The sequence below is a fragment of the Vulpes vulpes genome, chromosome 13, assembly GCF_048418805.1.
Source record: "Vulpes vulpes isolate BD-2025 chromosome 13, VulVul3, whole genome shotgun sequence".
NCBI lineage: Eukaryota > Metazoa > Chordata > Mammalia > Carnivora > Canidae > Vulpes > Vulpes vulpes.
The window spans coordinates 10,000,001-10,021,253 of NC_132792.1; the positions used below are offsets into that span (position 1 = coordinate 10,000,001).

General features: G+C 54.1%; 1 protein-coding gene across 2 annotated transcripts in view; it reads left to right on the forward strand.

The window, feature by feature from the left end:
- Positions 1-18,267, forward strand: part of ASAP1 (ArfGAP with SH3 domain, ankyrin repeat and PH domain 1) — a 357,684-nt gene extending 339,417 nt beyond the window's left edge. For both annotated transcript variants that reach the window (XM_072733909.1, XM_072733908.1), the window contains 5 exons: positions 2,240-2,309; positions 5,073-5,131; positions 10,595-11,094; positions 12,855-12,977; positions 15,626-18,267. In XM_072733909.1, coding sequence (XP_072590010.1) covers positions 2,240-2,309; positions 5,073-5,131; positions 10,595-11,094; positions 12,855-12,977; positions 15,626-15,700 — 827 coding nt within the window. In that variant the 3' untranslated portion in view covers positions 15,701-18,267. The remainder of the gene's footprint in view (positions 1-2,239; positions 2,310-5,072; positions 5,132-10,594; positions 11,095-12,854; positions 12,978-15,625) is intronic.
- The last annotated feature ends 2,986 nt before the right edge of the window (positions 18,268-21,253 follow it).

Consider the following 21,253-nt stretch of genomic DNA (forward strand, 5'->3'; position numbering starts at 1 on the left):
TGGGAGGGGTTTGGGGCTGCAGAGAGAGGGGACAGAGGGGCAGAGCTTACGGAGCATAGAAACACAGCGTCTTTGGAGATGGAGAGTCACCTCAAGTGGCCAGAGAGCAGGGTTAAATGAGGACATGGACATTTGGGCTGCAGTGTCAGGCCACAGACCCTGGCGTGGTGGCTCATCTGCATGACAGCAGAGTGGGTGGCCTTCTACAACCCAAATGGTCTCATAGTTCGTCCCGCATGTAAGAGGGTTAAGAATCACTGGTTTGGAGTGTTTTCTACCTGGAAAGGGAATCAACAGATGCAGTAGTTTACCCTACCATAGAACTTTCTTTGACATTTTGATTGTTACGGCTCATCAAAGTCTGAAAGTGTGAGATCTGATAGCCAGTCCTAAGACTCACACTGAGGACCACGCTGAAAAGAAACACCTACTCGAACAGCATTCAGAGCTCGGAGGATTCCGTGAGAGGCTGCCCCGGAGTCCGTCAGCATCTGTGACGGATCACGGAAATGTACCGATGGTTGGAAGGAGTGTCTTATTCAAATAAAGCTATATTTGTTGAAAATCATTGGCCTCCGTAACACCAGTTTAGCTAGTTGCTTCTTGCAGCAGTGTCCTCGAGTTATAGAAAGTTCTGTCCCAGGAGGCCCCATTTTAGCCTTCCAGCAGCCTCTCCCTATCTGGGAGGTTCAATGGGACGAGCGGTGATAGAGGGGTGATTAGTACAGATCCTGGAGGCAGACCGCTTGGCTCTGCATCCCAGCTCTTGCCCCTACCAGCTACTTGACCTTGGGCTTGGTTGTACCACTTTGTGTGTTTCTTCATACACAACGTGGAGGGCAATTGTATTATGTACGTCATGGACCTGATTCCAGTGACGTACTTACCCCCCGGACGTCACTCCTAGTAAACGCTCAGTGAACGGTGGTCGCTATTATCGACGTTCCCATCCAGGGGTCAGGACAGGTAGTAGACTTGTGGTCAGGACTTCCAGGTATATCAGGTAGCCAAGCGACCTGCAGCCACTGGTTCACTTAACTTCGTTTCCTCATCTTTAAAATGAAGATAATGAGGCCAGCTCTTCATGTTGTTATGAGGAGGAAAAGCACTGGGGCCACTGTGGGTGCCGTGGAGCTGACCCACCGTGTAGGGCAGAGCTCAGAGCTTTGGCCAGTCCTGGCCTCTGCACCTGTCCTGCAGTTTCTGAGTCTCCTCAGTGGCACCTGGGGGATTCCATGCGTGTCTAGGCAGGGGAGGAAGGGCCGTGCCTGGAGTTTCCACCGCAGGGTGGGCAAGGAAGCAAGTTAGAGCCCCAGAGGTAGCTGTGCCCTGCAGGTACCAGGGAGGCCTCCTGGCCGGCCGCCTGGCAGCTTGGGGCTCTGCTCCTCCCACCATGGCATGGGTCACACAGGAGCCCCCTTGATTCTCACCAGTCTTTCTGCCTTGTCCTGGTCAAAGACCGCGTGTGTGCTTTTGCTGCTCCCGCATTAGAAAGTGCTTCACTGTTCAGGCGCCCTGTCCCCCACAGAGGACCTGCCCTGCTGCTCTTACCAGTCAGGTTTGGACAGTTTCCTTTTTGGAGCACCCATCCCTGTTCAACATGCACCCACTCCACATTACTAGTCTAGTGTATACACGTGCATCTCCCAGGCCAGATCAGAAGCTCTGCACGAGCAGGGACATCTTACTTGCTTTTGTGCCTCTTGCTCTTATGTTCATGCCTTGCACACAGTAGATGCTTAATAAATGCTATTGTCTAAGTGAATGATGAAGAAGTGCCTTAAGGTCCTGCCCTGCAGATGGCCAGTCATCACCAGCCTGCTGAATAGTGCCCACACACACACAGTTGGTGGGTTGTGTGTTTCTTCTGAGCCTGGCTCCCAGGGCTGGTCTACCCGGCATGCCACCTCTGGGCGCATTAGAAGTTTTACTCTTCTTTCCTTGCACCCAAGCTAAGGACAAGATCCAGAGCCAACGGGACGTCCCCAAAGTCCTATAACCTTATAGGCCTTGCCTGGAAGCAGGCTGCTCATCTTTTCAGCATAGCCTTTGGAGAGCAAGAAAAACATCATCGTAGCCCCAACCAGTTTTGTTTTGAAGTTACAAATGCATACTGTTCTCCCTGGAGTCTTTTAAATTCCTTTCCGGAACCAGAGGGGTGCCCGTCTGCCAAATCCTCAACCCCCTCATTCCGTTTCCCTGTCTGAAGATGCAACTTGACACCTGATTCTTCCCATAGGTAACGATGTGGGTCCATCATCATCAAGTAAGACCGCAAACAAGTTCGAGGGACTGTCTCAGCAATCCAGGTAAGGCGCCTTCATGTTCCTGCTGCCACTGGGATCATAGCTGACCGTTCCGAATTCTAGAAGTGGGTTTTAGGGCAGCCCAGGTGGCTCAGCAGTTTAGTGCTGCCTTTGGCCCAGGGCGTGATCCTGGAGTCCTGGGATCGAGTCCCACATCGGGCTCCCTGCATGGAGCCTGCTTCTCCCTCTGCCTGGGTCTCTGCCTCTCTTTCTCTCTCTCTCTCTGTGTCGCTCATGAATAAATAAAATCTTTTAAAAAATAAATAAATAAGTGGGTTTTAGCGGCAGTCTGCTGGAAGTGTGGTCTGCCAGCTGGTGCTGATAGCGAAGAGGACCTAACATTCGCTGTCCATATGCACCCGTCCCTGGTGGCTGGCCACCACGAGTCACACCCATCCAGCTTCTCCTCCCATCAAGGTTCCCCACAGGGCCAGACCTCATTTCTTGATGTCAGAGTCCATCAGAATGAGGTTTAATTTTGAATTTTTTTAAGATTTCATTTATTCATGAGAGACACAGAGGCAGAGGGAAAAGCAGGCTTCCTGCGGGGAGCCCGGTGTGGGACTCGACCGCAGGATCACAACCTGAGCCCAAGGCAGATGCCCAACCACTGAGCCACCCAGGTGCCCCCTATTTTTAATTTGTTTAGAGAAATTGCTCTGTTTTGTTACTTTCCCTCTTGACTCCTTCTTGCTGTCTTGGGAATGAAAACAGTCCTCAGGGAAACCCGACAGCCCAGAGATTTTCAGACTTAAAAATATGACTTTAAGTGCCCTGTTTTGTAAGATTCTCTTAGGCAGGACTAAAAGCAGCGACCCTTTCTTCCCTCCTTCCACGGAAATGGGATACTTGGGAAGATCTTCTATAGGCACCACGTAGCCAATTGCAGCACAGAGGGTTTTCTCTAGAGGCGCGATCCAAGATAAAGACACAAAGAGCCACTTCCAGTCCCCAAACCTCAGGGAGCGTCAGCTGGTATAGGGGGTTACTTTCCAGAGTTTATCAAAGAGAAAAACAAAGTCCTCATTTATTTTAATGCCACCGTCCTATTTAGTCTCAACTTTACAAGATAGGCCGATTACTGTTTCCTCAGTTTTGCAGATGAGAGAACGGCCCTGAGAGTTTGAGAGGTTAAGTGGTGGCAGATGTCAGAGCTGGACTCGGCCCAGTGTCCTCCAGACTCCAAGGCCCATAGTCCCCTTCCCTCACGTCCACCCACCCATTCCCACTCCATCCCCTCTCCAGCCTGCTCTGGGCAACTCACACTGCAGTTCTGGGGTCATCTTCCAGAGGGTGGGGGCATCTGATCACATGGAGAGTGCCCACAAAATGCTTTTTAAACAGAATCAAGCTGCATCCATGCACGCGGCGGCAACCTTATGTTCCCTCCTGGGGAAGAAAGCCAGGCCCGTGAGTGTTTGGTGCTGACCCAGGGCCTCTGTCGGGAATAACTGCCGTGCTCACGTCAGGAATCGGCAGGTGTGCTTCCCTGAGAGCATGCCGAGCCCGGACGTGAGAAACACACGCTCCAGAGGCGTCCAAGGCAAGACTCTGTGTGTTCACCTTTTCCAGATTCGCAGCCCGGGGGCGGTAGGATTTCATGAGAGCTGAGGAGAAAGCAGTTAGGAGATGCATGTCATCTTCTTTAACTTTGTTCTGTTTGTTTGGTTTGGCTTTCCCTCTGCTTTTATTTTATTTTTTTTTTTTTAAGATTTTATTTATTCATGATAGACACAGAGAGAGAGGCAGAGACCCAGGCAGAGGGAGAAGCAGGCTCCATGCAGGGAGCCTGACGTGGGACTTGATCCCTGGTCTCCAGGATCGCGCCCTGGGCCAAAGTCAGGCACCAAACCGTTGTGCCACCAGGGATCCTTCCCTCTGCTTTTAAATGCAGTTAGGAGAGAAAGAGGGGAAAGCCAGTTCTTAGGACAGAAGAGGACAAATGAGAGATTCAGAGGGGCTCTTGGCACGTGGGACTCAGGTGCTCGGCTGCTGCTTCTCTTTGGGTCTGCACGCTCTGGCCTCCTCTGAGAATAGCTCCAGCCTCTTGCTAAGGGAGCCCAGTGGGTGCCAGCTAACAGGTGGCACCTGCAGCCCTGGCATTTTGATGATGGCAGGTGTGTGGGGAGGAACATTGGATGATTCAGAATACATGGGGTGGACTTCTATTCCCAACACTTGAGTGTTTTTCCCTACTCATTTTATAAGGGCCCCAAGAGGAGGGGAAGCTCAGGGAGAGAGCCCAGAGGTCTGAGAGCCCAAGCTGTCTACTCTGGTGCCATGGAGGACGCAAAGCCCTGGCAATGAACAAAGCTGAGATCTCAATTTATAGCTCCTCCCCTTGGCCAGCCTTGGGACCCTGGGCTGAAATTCCCCAGACTTCAGTTTCCCCGCCCGGAAGTGAGGGTGGCGAGAGGTAGGGTGAGAGACACTAATCCCTCGAGGAGACTGACTTCTGTGCAGTACCCTGGGTCACGCGCTACCAGGCGCCAGGTGCTCTCAGACGTTGCCTCTGAGGGCAGGTTTCAAGGGGAAGAAGTGGTAACTTCATCACTCACAGAGTTGACCTTTCCACCCTTCCCTGGGTCCTCCCCAGCCGGGCACATTTTGAACTGTGGAAAACAGACCGTCCTCTTTCATTAAAGAAATTTTGAAAGGGTTTTTAGAGAATTCATCAAACTCTTGTGATTTTTTTTTTTTGAATATGATATCACTAATGATATTGTAGCATCTTGAGATTCTAAATGCTTCTTATTTGTTAACCAGCACCGGTTCTGCAAAGACTGCCCTTGGTCCAAGAGTTCTTCCTAAACTACCTCAGAAAGGTAAGATTTCTCTTTCTCGTGTTCATGTAACTAGACCGTCACTGTGCCCTCCAAGGGGACAGGTGCCTCCGTCTCTTTCGTACATGGCTTGATCCCAGATGCCTAAAGCAGTACCTGGCATGTCGTAGATGCCCAATAAATATTTGTTCAGTGAAGAAAGAGATTTATAAACTCAAGTTTTGTGATTAGCAAAAACACCATACTTTACAAAACAAAACCCAAAAAACTCCCAGTCCTTTTTTAGGAGATATGTTATCATCCCTGGGTATGGGGATACCATTCCTTCCCAGAGAGACCTGGGAACCACCACCACCTCCACCCTCACTCGTGTGGCCTGGGCAGAGGACTCGGAAGCTCCCCAAAGCCTCAGATTCCTCACCTCTAAACATGGGCAAGAATACCTGCTTCGTGAGGTTTTGTAAGGACGAAATGAGATCATGGCTTCAGAAAGCCCCTCGCTTTCTGGGGCACAGAAATCCTTCCCTGGGATGGCATCCATCATGCAAAGTAGAGATACTCGTGCTCTGAGAAGTACAAGAAAGCAGTGTCTGTGAATGCCGCTGCCTTGCCAAGCGAAGACACTCGGTTCTTTGACCAAATCTTCCTTGATCCTGATCGAGCTTTTCATCCGTATGACCAGCATGTCCGTTGTCTTATCTGCTCCCCCTCCTTTGTTGCCAGCTCCCCATCGGGGGCTGAGATTACCGAGATGCCTTTGTTTCATTCCATCCATCCTCACTTAGGCCCACGAGGCCAGAGGGCCCAACGTTGGGTGCAGGCAGAGGCTCAGGTCAAGACCTTTGACCCCAGAAGTCAAAGTTAGGACTCCGTGGTGGGAAGCTGGGATCCACCCCTCTCCCGAGGCCTTTGGCCAAGTGGCGTATTTGGAGGTGCACCTGCCAGGCTCCTGTACTGTAGTACAGTGAGAGTCCGGTGGCTTCCAGTTCATTCTCCATGGAACACAGAGGAAGCTTCCCTGGATTTACTGAGTCTTTATCTCAGGTCATTGTTTTCTTCTTTTAACCTCAGCCCAAGATGCTGTCCTGGTCCCAGAGAAGCTTGAGGTGTTTCGGCAGCACTGCTCCCACTTATCTGCAGTCTGCCCAGATTTGAGCCTGTGCTCTTCCCACATCAATTATCGATTGCACGTTACCACCGATTCCTTCCACCTGCCCGCCCAGCTCCCTTCTTTTTTTTTTATTTTTTTTTATTTTTTTATGATAGTCACAGAGAGAGAGAGAGAGGCAGAGACATAAGCAGAGGGAGAAGCAGGCTCCATGCACTGGGAGCCCGATGTGGGATTCAATCCTGGGTCTCCAGGATCCTGCCCTGGGCCAAAGGCAGGCGCCAAACCACTGCGCCACCCAGGGATCCCCCCAGCTCCCTTCTTGCTTCTAAACCGCAGCCATCCTTAGCCCCACTACCCCCCCACCCCCACTCCGTGGCTGCTGCCTCCTTCTCACTGCTCCTCCCCTCTCCCCGCCCCAGCCAGCATCTCTCTTCTAACACTCTCCATCCTCTTCCGCGCACCTCCTGTGTGGCTTCTGCTCACCTGACCAACCCTGGGCTGCTCCACACACTGGGACGTGCTAGAGAAGCACAGGACAGCAGCTCCGCTCTGCTTCCTGACCGCTGGGCTCACACGGGCCTCTGATGGTGCCTGGCACCCTCCATCTCTGGGATCCACTGACTCGCCACTGCCCTAGCCCTCCTCTCCTTCACACCTTCTCTGTGCTCCTAGAAACCTCACTTCTGTTTTCTCAGGGAACAGGACGTAAGCCCACCCCCGTCCACCCTCACCGTCACGTGCCCTGCCTGCCTGCACTTGTCCCCCAGAAAGCAGCTGGCCACGTCCTCGGGACGACCCCATGCTGATACATGAGCCCCACTCCCACCCCTCCTGACTCGGGGACGGTGCCTTGGCACACGTACCCCTCTTCACAGTGGCGTTCACGCTGAGCCATTCCACCAGAAGCAAGTGTGCTGTGAGCATCCCAGCAGGACCAGCTCCCTCCAACCACCGCCTCATTGTACTGCTCCTTTTCTTTTCTCTTGCCTTTTTTTTTTTTTAACTGGTTTTGAAATTACCCATAAGCCTATACAAAAATACTTTAAAACACAGAGTAGCCTCCTCCACCTCACCGCCAGAGGCTCATCACGCAGCTCCAGCAATGACCAGTTTATGCCTGAGCTGGTTTCGTCTGTCTCCCATCCCCAGCAAGTCCCGTGGCAGATGTGCACATCATACCACCTAGACACGCTACATACCATTATCACGTCTCAGACACTCTCGCATTTTAAAAATCCAACGTTTCTTAATACCTTCAAATCCCCAGTTTACATTTCTGATTGTCTCATAAATACCCTTTTTTTTTTCCCTTCCTTTAACAAATTGTTCACATCAAGAGTGAATGAAACAAGGTCCAGCTGACGGGACAATTGGCGAGTTGGTCTCTTGTGTTTCTTAGGCTAATAGTCTCCCTGCATCTCTCCCCTTTTCTCATAGTTTATGTGTGGAAGGAACTGAGCTGTTCATCCTAGTAGATTTTTCCAGTTTGGGTTCTGCTGACCTCATCCCCATGTGATGGTTTAACATGCTCCTCTGTCCTCTGTGTCTCCTGTCAATCAGAAGTTGGATCTCCAGACCCAATCAGATACAAGTTCAGGCTTCAGCAAAACTGCTTCCTGGGCGGCAGTCGTGTGTTCTTCTCACAAGAGGTGGATGCCGTCTGGTTGTCTCTCTTTGTGTGAAGTGTGCGGCTGTTCATGCTCAAAGCCAAGGCCCATCCACCCATCCTGCATTAGAATCACTGCACGAGGCCACTGGCCAGTGCTCGAGTATCGGCCCTGACTCTTACACGGCTCGTCTGCAGCAACCCCTTTTGTTGGGAATCTGGACCCCAGTCTTGCAGGGTTTTTCTTCATTTGCTTCCTCCTCTTCAGTTGTGTGCTTAGAAGCCATTCTCAGGGGTAGAATGATCACGGCCAAGGGAAGAGCGTTTCAGTAGGCTGTACTCTGGGTGGTATTGCTTCGTATCCATTTCCTTCCACCCAGTCCTTTCTGCGCACACCAGCTGCACCATAACCTCCCAGGTTTTTGTAAGGAGTGGGGGTCAGTCTGGGAACGCCCGTTCCTGTCTTGTTCTTAATGGGCCTCACTCCAGCGGTGTACTCCCTGTGGTCCAGTTTTTGGGGGAGAGTTTGCTGGTCATTCCTTCAGAGTTAAAAAAATGCAGTTCGGAAAGGACTTTTCATTGGAGCCAGGGAAACACAAAACCAGCTTGGAAATAGAATAGCCAAAGGTTGGGCAAGCTTCCCTACAGGAGAAACTATTTTCTCATTTTGTTCCTGCCTATTATAATAGTATATGTATTCATTCTAGAATATTTAAAAAATATACAATCAAAGAGAAGAAAAATACAAACCACCCGATTCTTTTATCACCCAACAGAAACACTTTCACTGTACTTTTTTGTTTTAGGTTTTAAGTTACGGTGTGATGTTTTGTTTTGTTTTTAAGGTTTCATTTATTTATTCATGAGAGACACAGAGAAAGAGGCAGAGACACAGGCAGAGGGTGAAGCAGGCTCCCTGCAGGGAGCCCGATGTGGGACTTGACCCCGGGATCACAACCTGAGCCAAAAGGCAGATGCTCAACCACTGAGCCAGCCAGGTGTCCCTGATTTGGTTTGGTTTGGTTTGGTTTTTTCTTATAGTAGATCAGAAGCATTTCCTGTAACAAATTGCATGCGGTCTGACTTTTCCTGGCTGCATAGTATTCTGTTGTCTGGTGCCTTGAAGTCTAGGGCAGGCCCTGCCGTCCTGCCTCCACACGGCCTGCATGTAGCTTTTTCGCTGGAACGGTGCCGTGCTGAGCATTCAAGCACGAGCACCTCAGCCTGGCTTTGATCCTTTTTTACAGAATAAATTCCTTGAACTGAACGTGAATGTTTTGGGGTTCTCTCTGCCCAGCACCTACAGTTGCTGTTCCCCCGCCAGTGGCTCACAGCACGGCTCACCAGCCCCGCTGCCTCAGGGATTCCCCCAGCTTCCCCCATCACTGCCTGCCTCAGACATCCGTTTACCCAGTTGGCGATTTGCAAGAGAGGACGTTGGCTTGCTTGAACTCTGAGCTGGGGCACATCAGCTGAAGTTCAGGGGCCGGCCCGTGCGCTGGGACGTGGCCAAGCAGGCCATGAGCAGAAGCAGCCACAGTACAGCTTGTGACAGTTTGCAACACTGGGGTTCATCTTTCCTTTCCTTTTAATAAGTTTGAAGAATATCTTTCTGAATATATCGTACTTCTAGAATGAAAGTCTTCGTTTGACTTGCTCAGTGTGCCTTCTGTCAGCTGTCTCCTTGCAGGATGCATACACTGTGCTTGGCCTCTCTACCAGGAGCCAGAGTTCCAAAAATAAGTAAAAATATGAATCCCGGCCCCAAAGAACCCTGCCTGACAGTAAAGATAATACTCTTATATGATACTTAGAGCCTGTCAGGTCCTATTGGCAAATTTTTTACCTGTATTAACTCATATTTTAGAAATAAGGAAGGTGAAGCACAGAGAGGTTGTGTAATTTACCGAAGATCACACAGCAAGTTCAGTAAGTGGTGGAGCTGCACTTGGAGACATGTCCTTAGTGCCCTCGGTCCTACCGACAAAGCTGTGCAAAAAGCCTTGGGAACGCTTCCACAACCTAGAATCCCCAAGCTGTGCAGAATTACACAGCCGTGGCCATACAGAGAATAGAGAGGACCTGCCTAGGAAATCCTCCCAAACATATTGAGTAGGCAAGACACGAAGTTGCAGACAAAGTGTGTGTTGTAATCCGGTGTGTGGTTTCCTAAGTACGTGTGGTTGTATCACCAAAATGTAACAGAGGTTAGCTCAGGGGGTGGTGGGGAGGAGGCGAGAGGAGAGGCCTTTCACCGCTCCTGTAGTATAGGGATCCTAGAGACGGGGTCATTCATCACGAATCCTGCTACAGCTACAGAACAGAATGCAACACTAAAAATTATGTACTGCTGCCAGAGGAATTTTGTTGACCTGGCATATGCCTGCCTCTCGCTAAAGCGGTGTGCAGATAAAAGCAGATGAAAGTTTTACCTATGGAAAACACATAGAAAAGTCCAGAAGGAAATACGGCACATTACCGTCAATGGCTACATTTAGGTGGCAGGCTTGTAGAAAACTTAACTCTATCCTTCTAATTTTCTGTAACCTGTTTGTATTATAGTCATTTTTTTTTTTAATTCTGGATTAGTTTGGACATCCTGTTCTTATGTAACTGAGGCACGAAATCGCATACGGTCCCGTGGACGCCTTCTAGGCTTCCAACTTTCATCTTCTAAGAACGGGCACTCACTCTCCATCGGTCCTCCCGGTGACCGAAGGAGGGGGCAGCGCTTCCCCACCTCGGGGTCCCCTCTGGTGACCTTGCTGTCTGTGGTTGCTTCCCACAGTGGCACTAAGGAAAACAGAAACCAGCCATCACCTCTCCCTAGATAAAGCCAACATCCCGCCCGAGATCTTCCAGAAGTCATCGCAGTTGGCAGAGTTACCGCAGAAGCCACCACCTGGAGACCTGCCCCCGAAGCCCACAGAACTGGCTCCCAAGCCCCAAATTGGAGATTTGCCACCGAAGCCAGGAGAACTGCCCCCCAAGCCGCAGCTGGGCGACCTGCCACCCAAGCCCCAGCTGGCAGACTTACCTCCCAAGCCACAGATGAAGGACCTGCCTCCCAAACCGCAGCTGGGGGACCTGCTGGCGAAACCCCAGACCGGAGATGTCTCACCCAAGGCGCAGCAGCCCCCCGACGTCACGCAGAAGGCACACCCGGCAGATCTCTCCCCAAATGTGCAGTCCCGAGACGCCATCCAAAAGCAAGCATCTGAAGACTCCAATGACCTCACGCCCACTCTGCCAGAGACGCCCGTACCACTGCCCAGGAAAATCAATACGGTGGGTAGACATCAATTTTGAGGCTTTTGCAAAACTCCACTGCTCTCCGAAACCTGGCGGGAGAGTCTGTGCCCCAGCTAACACAGAAAAATCACAAGCTTGCTCACCTACGCTGGCTGTGGTTCAGGCATGGTGGTGGAGCAGAGTCTAGCGGTTAGGGACGCGGGTGTTGGACTCCAGCCGGCGGGCTTCAGGACCCGCCCTGAGCTCCCGCTCTCACTGTGTGACCTGGGCGCGTTCCTTACCCTCTCTGAGCCCGGTCCCCTGGTACACAGGAAGGAGCTAATGCAGCCGCTGAGCTCACGGGCAGTTCGGTGCAGTGAGGGATGAGCGGCAGCGCGCGCACACTTGTCTTAGAGCCTGGAGGATGACATTTCCCTTTCTTAGAGTCACAGGAAGGCAGGTTCCCTCTCAGGGTTCTGAAAATCTCCCACTCAGCTCTCCCCGCATCTTCCAGAGGAACCAGAGGCAAAGCCCAATGAGACTTGCACAAGCACAGTTCGGCTGACACCCCACATTCCCTCCTTTTCCTGAAATGCTCTCTACTCTACAATATACCGATTTTATTTTAATATAAAAATGCTTCCCCTCCCCCCCCAAAAAAAACACTCTTTTTTTGGGAAAGCGCCCCGGGAGCATTCAGTGTACTGTCTGCACCGCCCACGGCTGCACCCCCGTGGCTGAGGAGCACAGTTAGTGAGGAACCGGAAGGCCTCCCACTGCACACAGGGGATCCGCCCTCGCTCATTATCAAATCAGCATTGCAGTAAAAGTGTGTCACTTCCACGCTAAGGGAAGGGCAGGAGAAACAAAGCCCGTTGTCCCTCGGGCTGGAGACCACCGCAGTCCGTGTGTACGGCGGCAGACGCCTCTGCTCTTCACGGGGGCGATGTCCCGAGAGCCCAGGCACCGCCAGGCACCTCGATGTACGGGATCCCAGCGCGTGCCGTGCACTTGCCAGTTGTTTTATGACCTCATTTCATCCTCCCCGTTATCAAGTATCACCTAGGGGCCATGGGCCCAAGACAACGAAGACTCGCAAGGCCTCGGTTCCTCTGCCCCACCAGCCCCACCGCTCGCGCCCCGGGAGGAACCGCAGGAGGGAGTGGGGTGACTTAGGGAGAAACCAGGGACAGAGAGAAGTCACTTGACCCAACACATTGAGAGCCAAGGCTTGCTTTTTTCTTTTTTTAAAAAAACAAATTATTTAATCAGTGAGGCACCAAAAACCTCCTTTGGAAGATGGTTTCTCCATTCCCGTCTGTCTGCAGAGAACCAGACGTCCCGCAGATAAAAGTACAAGTGAAAACTGATCAGAAATTAAAACATTTTGGGCAACTGCCTAGAATCCTCCCAGCCTGGGCCGCCGCCCTGTTTAACCAGCATGTGCTGACTTGGTACTTTGCATGAGGGGACTGAGAAATTTGTTTACGCTGTGCATTCAGTATGCAGAAGCTGCACATTTCTCTTTACATCATGTTTCCCAAAACCATTTTTAGACTCTGCTGTCATCTCTGCAAGCTGCTCTCGGGAGTGGGGGAGGGCAGGGTGCTTCAGGGGTTTGGGCGAGGCTGGATTTCGATCCCCACTCGTGGTTTCCTCTGTCCTGATGTGGGGGGCACAGAGTGGGGGAGCACACAGCCCCCCGCGCGCTTGCCGCCCCCTCCACAGAGGAGACGTGGAGGCTCAGTGAGGGTAAGTCACGGGCCCAAGGCCACTGTGTGCTTTTGTCCAGCTAAAACCCAGGTTCTTTCTTAAAGGGGAAAAACAAGGTGAGACGAGTGAAGACCATCTACGACTGCCAGGCGGACAATGACGACGAGCTCACGTTCATGGAGGGGGAAGTGATTGTCGTCACAGGGGAGGAGGACCAGGAGTGGTGGGTATGTACCAGGCCGCCTCGGGTGGGCGCCCCCGGGGACCGGGGTCCTCACTTGCCCGCCAGCGTTCTCGTGGGGCGTCTTCTCTCCCCGAGTCGTCTAGAAATGCAGGCGTGGAGCTCTGACACCGGGTCGGGAGAACGAACGTGCGCCTGTGCTTTGCCCTCGTGATCGTACAACCTGCGAGCCGCAGGCATTTCCTGCTTTTTCAGATGTGAAATTGAGGCTCGAGGTTAAGCATGTGACACAGGTCGGAGGCAGGCGGTCAGCCTTCGGAAGCATCTCTGACCTCAGAGCCCGAGTCCCCGTGTCAGGCCATCCCGGGCTGGGCATCAGGGCCGGGGGCTCCATCCTCAATCCGGCGGTTCTGCCTTTGTAAAGTGGGGCATGATACCCTCCTCCCTTGATTTTACGGGAGTAAACAGAAATATCTACAAAAATCCCTTTTACGTTAAAACCTGCTGCCCGAGTGTCCTCACACAGCTTGGAGATTCTCAGCGGCTCCAAGGGCAGCCCGACCATCTGTGCTGTTGAGGCTGTCAGGATTGAGCCTCCTGTGACAACCGGCAGGCCAGAGGCACCACGTGGGTGGTGGCCACCCGTGGCAGGTGTCTCTCCTGGCTGGGGATGCTGCTTCCTCTCAGCCTGGGTCCCACCTGCCCGGAGGGACCCGTTCTGTGTGCTGAGGAAGGGACCTGCGGTTCACAGCTAAGCCAGCAGAGCCTGCCAGGGCCCGAAGCACAGGTGCACGCACACGTGTACACACATGCAAACACACGTCCACACGCAGCAGGCATGCGTGCTCCTTTGGCTTTTCTTCCTTTGGGCCTGGAGAGCACCTCCAGACTCCTGATCACAGGTTCTGCATGGACCGAATCAGCGGCTCAGAGGCCCGGGCAGCTTTGCCCCCCAGAGTTCCGACTGTCAGGACCTGGGAGGGTGGGTGCTCTGAGCCTCTGGCCAGTGGGAGCCAGGGGTGCTTGGGAGAGCAGGATGACTGGCCTGCAATGTGCACAGTGCTGCAGCCGAGACATCCCGGAGGAAGTGATGAGGCCTCTCTCTCTCTCGGGGGTGGGGGGCGGCCCGGCCCCGGTGGCCCTTCCTGCCTCTCCCAGGTCCAGCCGGCTCCTGGCGTGGAGCCTGCTAGAGAGCCAGGTTAGAATCACAACAAGGAGGTGGGCTCTGAAGACCCCGGCGGGAGTCACTTTGTAGCTCTGTGGCCTCCAATAAGGCACGTCCCTCCCATAAGCCTGTTTCCTGCTCAGAAATGAGACAGGAGTAACCTGCCTCCCAAGGGTGTCCCAAGAACTCGCTTGGTGATACGCTGGTATTACTATAAACAAGCAGTGATCGGATCCTTCGCTAGGAATCTGATAACAACAGCAGAGGGCCCAGAGCGAGTTAAGTGGAAAGTTTTCACTGATGCCTCTAGCATCCTCCTCGGTGGAGATTTTTTTTTTTAACTATTTTATGTATTTATGCATGAGAGACAGGCAGAGGGAGAAGCAGACGCAGGGAGCCTGATGTGGGACTCGATCCCGGGTCTCCAGGATCACACCCCGGTCTGAAGGCAGCACTAAACCGCTGAGCCACCAGGGCTGCCCTTGGCGGAGATTCTGTGTGCCGTCAGCACATCTGCCGAGCCAGACGTGAAAATAATGCCGCCCCTGCCACCAGAGATTTCCGATTCACAAATCCTCTCACGGGCAGGACACCAACTAAGACCACCCCCCACTCCCACCCCCCGGGTGGGTAAGTGAGGCCTTGCCGTCGGGTCCACCCTCAAGGTGAGAGAACCGTGCACGGTAGCCCAGGTGGCTGCCCAGGTGACCGCCCCGTAGGTAAAGGGAGCAGCGCAGGCTAGCCCACAGCTCCAGCTCCAGCCACCGCCAACACCACGGGGGCTTGTGGACGGAGGTGGGAGCTGGCCTGGCCCGGCTCGTCAAGCCACCCTCCTGTCTGTGCATCGTCCCTTCCGGCCAGTGCGCGTGTCCGCGCTCTCTGCTGAAGGCTCGGGCGAGGATTCCCTTAACGCAGCGCCTCTATGTCCGAGGTAGTTAGGAAGTCCTCGCAGGCGGCCGTGGTCACAGGCGCAGGCGGCGGACGGCGGAGCTGCCGCAGAGGCCACCGTCCACGTCAGGCCCTCCCCGTCTCCTTTCCCCACGGCAGCCAGGAAACAAGCCCTGGGCCAGAGCCAGCCCTTCGCATCTGTGTGATTTTTCATAGAATCTCCCAACAGGCCTGGGAAGAAAGGGTATCTTAGCCCCATTTTACAAACAGGAGGCGTCGCAAGGTTTGTGTGAGGTCACGGGGCCAGAAAGGCAGTCGCACCCCCGGGTGGGGGATGCACTCGGGGGTCTGCAGCCTGCGTGAGCGCGCAGGTGGGTTCTTCCCCCCCCATCAGGGGTGGGTGTAGACCTCGGCGGACAGGATGAGGATCCCGGGCGGGGCTGCCTCACGGGCCCGCCGTGTGTGCTCCGTGACATCCGCGTGCAAGTGCCGGAGCGGTTGTACCTTGTGTTACGACCGCCCGTAGTACGCAGCTGACAGCGGGGCAGGGTGAGCGCACGCCCCGCCCCGGGCCTCGGGGCCCAGTCCAGGCGCGCGTGGGCTCCGCGGGGCGGCCTGACGCCTGTCTCTCCTCCCTGCAGATCGGACACATCGAAGGACAGCCCGAGCGGAAGGGGGTCTTCCCGGTGTCCTTTGTTCACATCCTGTCCGACTAGCAGAAAGCAGAGCCCGACGATTGTCCACATCCTCACGCGAGACTGCTGCCTGCACGTAACCCCGTGCACACGTGTGTATATAGCTGCTGTTACAGAGCGAGAGACTCCCGGAAGGGCCACCTCAGGAGGGGACTCGGTGTGTGCTGTAAATACCCCGTGGGCTCCGCCCTCGCCGGCGGTGGGGGGCCTGGGCCCGGCACTTCCATCCCGATGCCCTTTCCCAGCAGACAGACAAACCCAGGAGCGCAGGAGCTGCTGGCGTTGCGGAGAGAGGGTCTCCGGCCACCGCTGCGGGGCGGGGGGGCGGCTCTGTTCCTCACCAAACAGTATTGGCAGCCGCGTTGCCCGCAGCGCAGCCTTAGCAGACAGGTGGGTTCTGTTGTCCAGGTGAGACTCGCAGCTCCGCGAGAGCAGCCCGTAGTGCTAGCTGGGGACACGGTTTACAGCTGCCGCAGCCGACGTGGGTATTTATTACAGAGAGAAGTGCTCGGTTCAGTGTGTAAGTGTTATTACTCCTCCGGCAAAGTGTCCACCGACCCAGAACCTTCGGTGGCACCTCACGGTCCCCACCGCCTCGCGCAGGGTAGGCCAGGTGGCTGTATACTGTCTTCTGGCGACGCGTGCCCGCCCCTGAGATATTACCTCATTATGCAGAAATAACATATCCTTCACGACTATTTTGACAAAAGCTTAAAACGCATCTGATGAAGTTCAACTCTGAGGAACCGAGGACCGCCAGGAAACATTAGCCTCCACGTTATGCATGCATTAGAAGCTTACCTGAGATCTGCCTTTTATAAAGGAATAGTACGGACAAGTGGAACTGTACGTTTTTTTTAACTTGATCGCCATTAAAGCAGAAATTATAAGGTCGCAACAACACCCGTTTCTAGTCAGTCATTTGGCTTTCCCAGAGCGTGAAGTTCCATATCCTATGCTGAATTTGCATCCCGCACACGTGTTAAAAGCATCCGATACGTCAACTTAAATTATTTTCTTAGTCTTGTCCCCTGGTCAGTTTTAAGCTCGTGAAAGACGGATTCACGAAGATGACGGATTCAAAGGTCAGGCCCCCACCCCCCAGCCCCCACGCTTTCCCCACCACCGAGCCCGGGTGCCGCAACCAGCCTCTTCTTCCCCCGTGCTCTTGATCACGCCCCAGTCGTAGGTGAGGTTCCCGGGCTTACGCTCCGTTGCGTAGACGCGGCACCGTCAAGCCAGGTCCCAGCCGAGTGCCGTGACCGGGCGGCCTCCCCGCAGCGAGTCTGCCTCCACGGCCTCCTGGTGCCAACACCGTGAGGACCGGCTCGCGGCCATCAGTCCGGGTTCTGGAAAGAACACAGTAGCCGCCCTCCCGGGGCAGCGGGGCTGCTCTCTTGATTGCCAGGCTCGTGTGTCCCTCTGGCATCACGTTTGCTTAAACTGCTTTGCTGGCAACAGCGCCGAGAGCTAAGAGTTCTGAGCAGCTAACCTCGGCGGCGAGAGGGAAAGGTCCACTTCACAGAAGCACAACTCCCCACCGACCCCTCGGAGAAGCCCCCGTAGCAGCGTCTCCGCGCTCAGTGAATAGTGATTTAGTTCCGCTTAAGTGAGTACTATGAAAACTTCGAATAACCACCTGATAGGTAAACCTTGCATGACAAACCTGCAACACAACATCTCAGCTGTTCTGGAAAGTGATGTTAAGCAGTTGTCGCCCGTGGCGGGGTGGGGGGGGGACCCCGTGAGCTCCCCGCACAGAAGGCGGGCGTCGGGGAGCCCTTCCCGGGGCGTCTGCAGCCCCTGCTCGCGGGCCGCGCTGGTGTCAGGACAGGAGGTCTCCGTCCGGAGTGACTTAGGGCCCTGGTTCATTCAAGTACACGTTTTTAGTTGCGTTCAAGAACTATTCGTTTTCGTGGCCTACCGTATTTCCAGCTGATCTCAAAATAAACTGGTTTTTCTAAAAAAAAAAAAAACTCAAAACCTAGATGTCTAAAATTACATGGAGTCATTGTCTGTTCTTCTTTTCTTCTTTTGCAACAACTTTACACAAACGCATTTTTTTTTTTAATGCCTCCCCGCCCCGGTTTTGTTTTTGTTTTCATGAGGAATCTGAGTTCTCTCTAACCCAGCTTACTGCGGGACATAGGAAAGCTAAGTATAAATACCTTTGGTGATCTCGGTCGGGTGTGAGTCTGATAAGTGAACCACGATCTGCAATCCTGTACATGATATAGTATTTTGAAGGTTATGGAACCTTATGGAAAAAAAAAATAGTTAATTAGTTCTTTTTTTCCCCCAGAGGGGAAAGTTACATTCTGCAAATAGTCTGTATCTTATTTTACTGTTGAACAGCAATTGCTATTTATTTTTTTATTGCCTAGAACTTCTACATGTTGTGTAGGGATCCCGTAGCGCCACCAGGTAAATTCCAAACTCTCATCTGGATGTTACCACCAGACATCAGTACGCTTGTCATTTCACATGTATTTAATGTGACTGTTTTTTCAGTACTGTATGTGTTAATTTCTACTTTTTTTAATATTTAAAATTGCTTTTAAATAAACATATTCTCAGTTGATCCCAAACATCTGAAATCAAACCATTTTGTGACTTGTCCACTGTGTTCCATGTGGAGAGAAGCAAGACTGCTTGGCTGTGCTTTGTGGGGGGATGGATAACAGATCAGTCCAGCTCCTGTGTAAAAGCTCGCTTTGGATGCATAAAAATGTCCATTGCGTTCCTCAGCTTGCAAAACATAGATCTCAGCATTTTGGGGTTCCCCCCCCATTCTTGCACCCACTCCATGTGAAGAGGGAGGGCGGGGGTAGCCCGGGTGGCTCAGCGGTTTAGCGCCGCCTTCAGCCCAGGGCATGACCTTGGAGACCCAGGATCGAGTCCCACAAGAGGCTCCCTGCATGGAGCCTGCTTCTCCCTCTGCTTGTGTCTCTGCCTCTCTCTCTTTTTGTGTCTCTCATGAATAAATAAATAAAATCTTTAAAAAAAAAAAAAAAAGGGAGGGTGGGGAGCAGCCCCAGGGCCAGGGGCTGGACCTATATGACCTCATCTATCCCTCAACCCATCAAGAAGCACGCGTGCACCCCTCCACTTTACAGAGCCCGAGAACGAGGCTCGGAAGGACTCACTGTCACGTGGGAGGTGCCATGGCTGGTAAAAGACCAAGTCAGGAGTCTAAAAGAGTGGGTCTGGCACCAAGGCTGTGCTAGAAAGTTCCTAGTCGCATTGCCAAGTTCCAGTCAGAGGCACAGAGGTGAGCAACCCCCGAGGCTACAGCACCTAAGCCCCCAAAGCGTTTGGCATCCTCCACTTCCCTGCCCTGAGCTTCAGTGGACACGGTGCTGGTCACACACCTGGGCCAGGTAGGCCCGCCCAGCCGTGCTGCCGGGCAAGTGGGCTTTGGCCTGGGAACCAGTGACTCTCGGGGTATTTCTGGGACGGGCTAGTGGAATCCTCTGGATCATTCAGGCAAAGGGGCAGCAGCTTTCTCTCTAATCGGTGTTGCCCTGGTTCCATTGGTTCTGTATTATTGTACACCTGGGACGGTGTCTGGTGGAAACTACAGACCTGTCACCGTGGAGCGCTGGGAGCCACGGACGGCCCTCCCCCAGCCATGCTGGAAACCGGAGGAACCTCTCATCTCCGGGCTCTCGGGCCTTTGAGGCCTAGATGGTGGATGAGCCCACTTCCTGTGTGTGCATTCGGTCCTCCGTGGGCGAAAATCCTCTTGAGGCACGTCCGCCCGCAGAGCTGAGCTGCCTGGCTCAGGGTCACTCATGGTGGCACGGTGACCCCAAGTCCAGGTGGCCTCAGCAGCAGCCTGCCCCCCCCCCCGCCCCTGCCTGCTCGATTCTCCTCTAGCCCACACCGCGTCCAGGGGTGCGTGGAGGAGAGAGGGTACCTACAATTCGATCTCTGCTGCTCCCCACCCGCGGGTGTTCTCATCCCTCCCAGGTGGAATCTTCTTCCCCGGGGTCTGCAGGATCAGCTAATTCTGAGCTGACGGGCTCCCCTCTCTGCAGATGAGCCTGGGCTGCCCCGTGCCCACCCCCGGTGAGGCCACCTATCTGAGGGTGCAAGTTCCCCAAACACTTTGCATCAAGAGGCTGCCGGCCTGTGGTTGCAAAGAGGAGCCTGCAGGGAGGCGGGGAGACGGGGATGGAGAGGCACTGGTCATTTGGGGGGCCCCCCTCTCTCCGTGGGGAGCTTGCTTGGGGTCAGCAGTTTGCCCTCCAGCTGAAGCTCCCCCTCCCCTGCTGATGGGGGGGTGAAGGCAATGAGCTCACAGCGCAGGCTGGAGAGAGAGTGCTCCTCCCCTGCAATGGCCGGAGGGGCCCCCAGAGTGGTGGGCACCCCCACTTGCACGGTGACCCCTCACCTGCCCTGAGCCTCTGGACTGGTCTCCTCCCTGCCTTCCAGGTGAGCAGGGCAGGGATCTGACTTGAACCCCGAGCTCAGGGCACGGGTGGCCGCCAGCCATGACCCGGGGCTGTCTGTGTGTTGCTACTGGGCTCCCTGGCTGCCCTTTCTGAAGGGAAACGGAGTCAAGGCCAGCCAGCCCCAGCCCCCTGTGGACACGTCAGCCTTCGGGGAGGCGGGAGTTGTGAACCAGCAGGGGGTTGGCCTGCGGAGGGCCGGCCTGGGGAGCATCCTTGCAGCTGCTCTGCAGCGGAGCCAGAGGTGGGGCTGGCGCGGGGTCCCGGTGGGTGTCGAAAGGGCAGCAGGCAGCAGCGAGGGAGCTGGCCTCCGTGAGCACAGCAGCCTCGTGTGCAAGCAAACATCGAAACACTCAAGCTCCTGAAAACAGGAATTAAAGCTCAGATAAACACAGCTGTTTTGCAAAAATCTTACCACACAGCAAAAACCCTAGACTGGGGCTCAGAAGCCCAAAACTTTGACCTTCTGCAAAAGCGCCCCGGGAGAAGCCGTGCTGGGCCGCGCTGGGCTTCCCACTCCCGTGGACAGAATTTTCAGTGCCGCCTTGCAGGTCCCAGCAGATCTGAGAACGGAGATCGCACGTGTGCCGTCTGCACGCTGGCCTGAAAATACATTAGGGCCAGCTCTTCGGGCTTGCACTAGCATCATCTGGGGGCCTCGGGTTCAAATCAGACTGGGGGGCCCTGTCCTCAGAGACTGAGGATCTGAGAACAGTTCTGAGTCTCAAGAGGCGGCCCAGGAGTCTGCAGGGAGCCGGCATCCCCAGGTGACCCCCATGCACGGCGGTGGGGGGTGGGCACACCTCACTTTCCCCAGCGACAGGTGAAAAGTCAAACAAACGTACACCGCGCTTGACATGCGGTTGGTGCCTAAATGTTCCTTGAATGAGCGATTGCACGAAACCTGGCAAAAGCACCCGCCGGAGGGGGGTCAGGTTAGAGGGGAAGCATCTGGCTTTCAAAGGCCTGGGGAGCACCCGCCCCAGCGAGGGCTGAGGCCCCGGAGCCTCTGATCCACATTTGCTCTGCCCACTTGCACTGCACATTGCTGACTCCCACCCAGTAAACAGGCGCCTGGACAATGGTCCTCTTTTTGTGGCCGCTAAGCCGCAGGACAAAG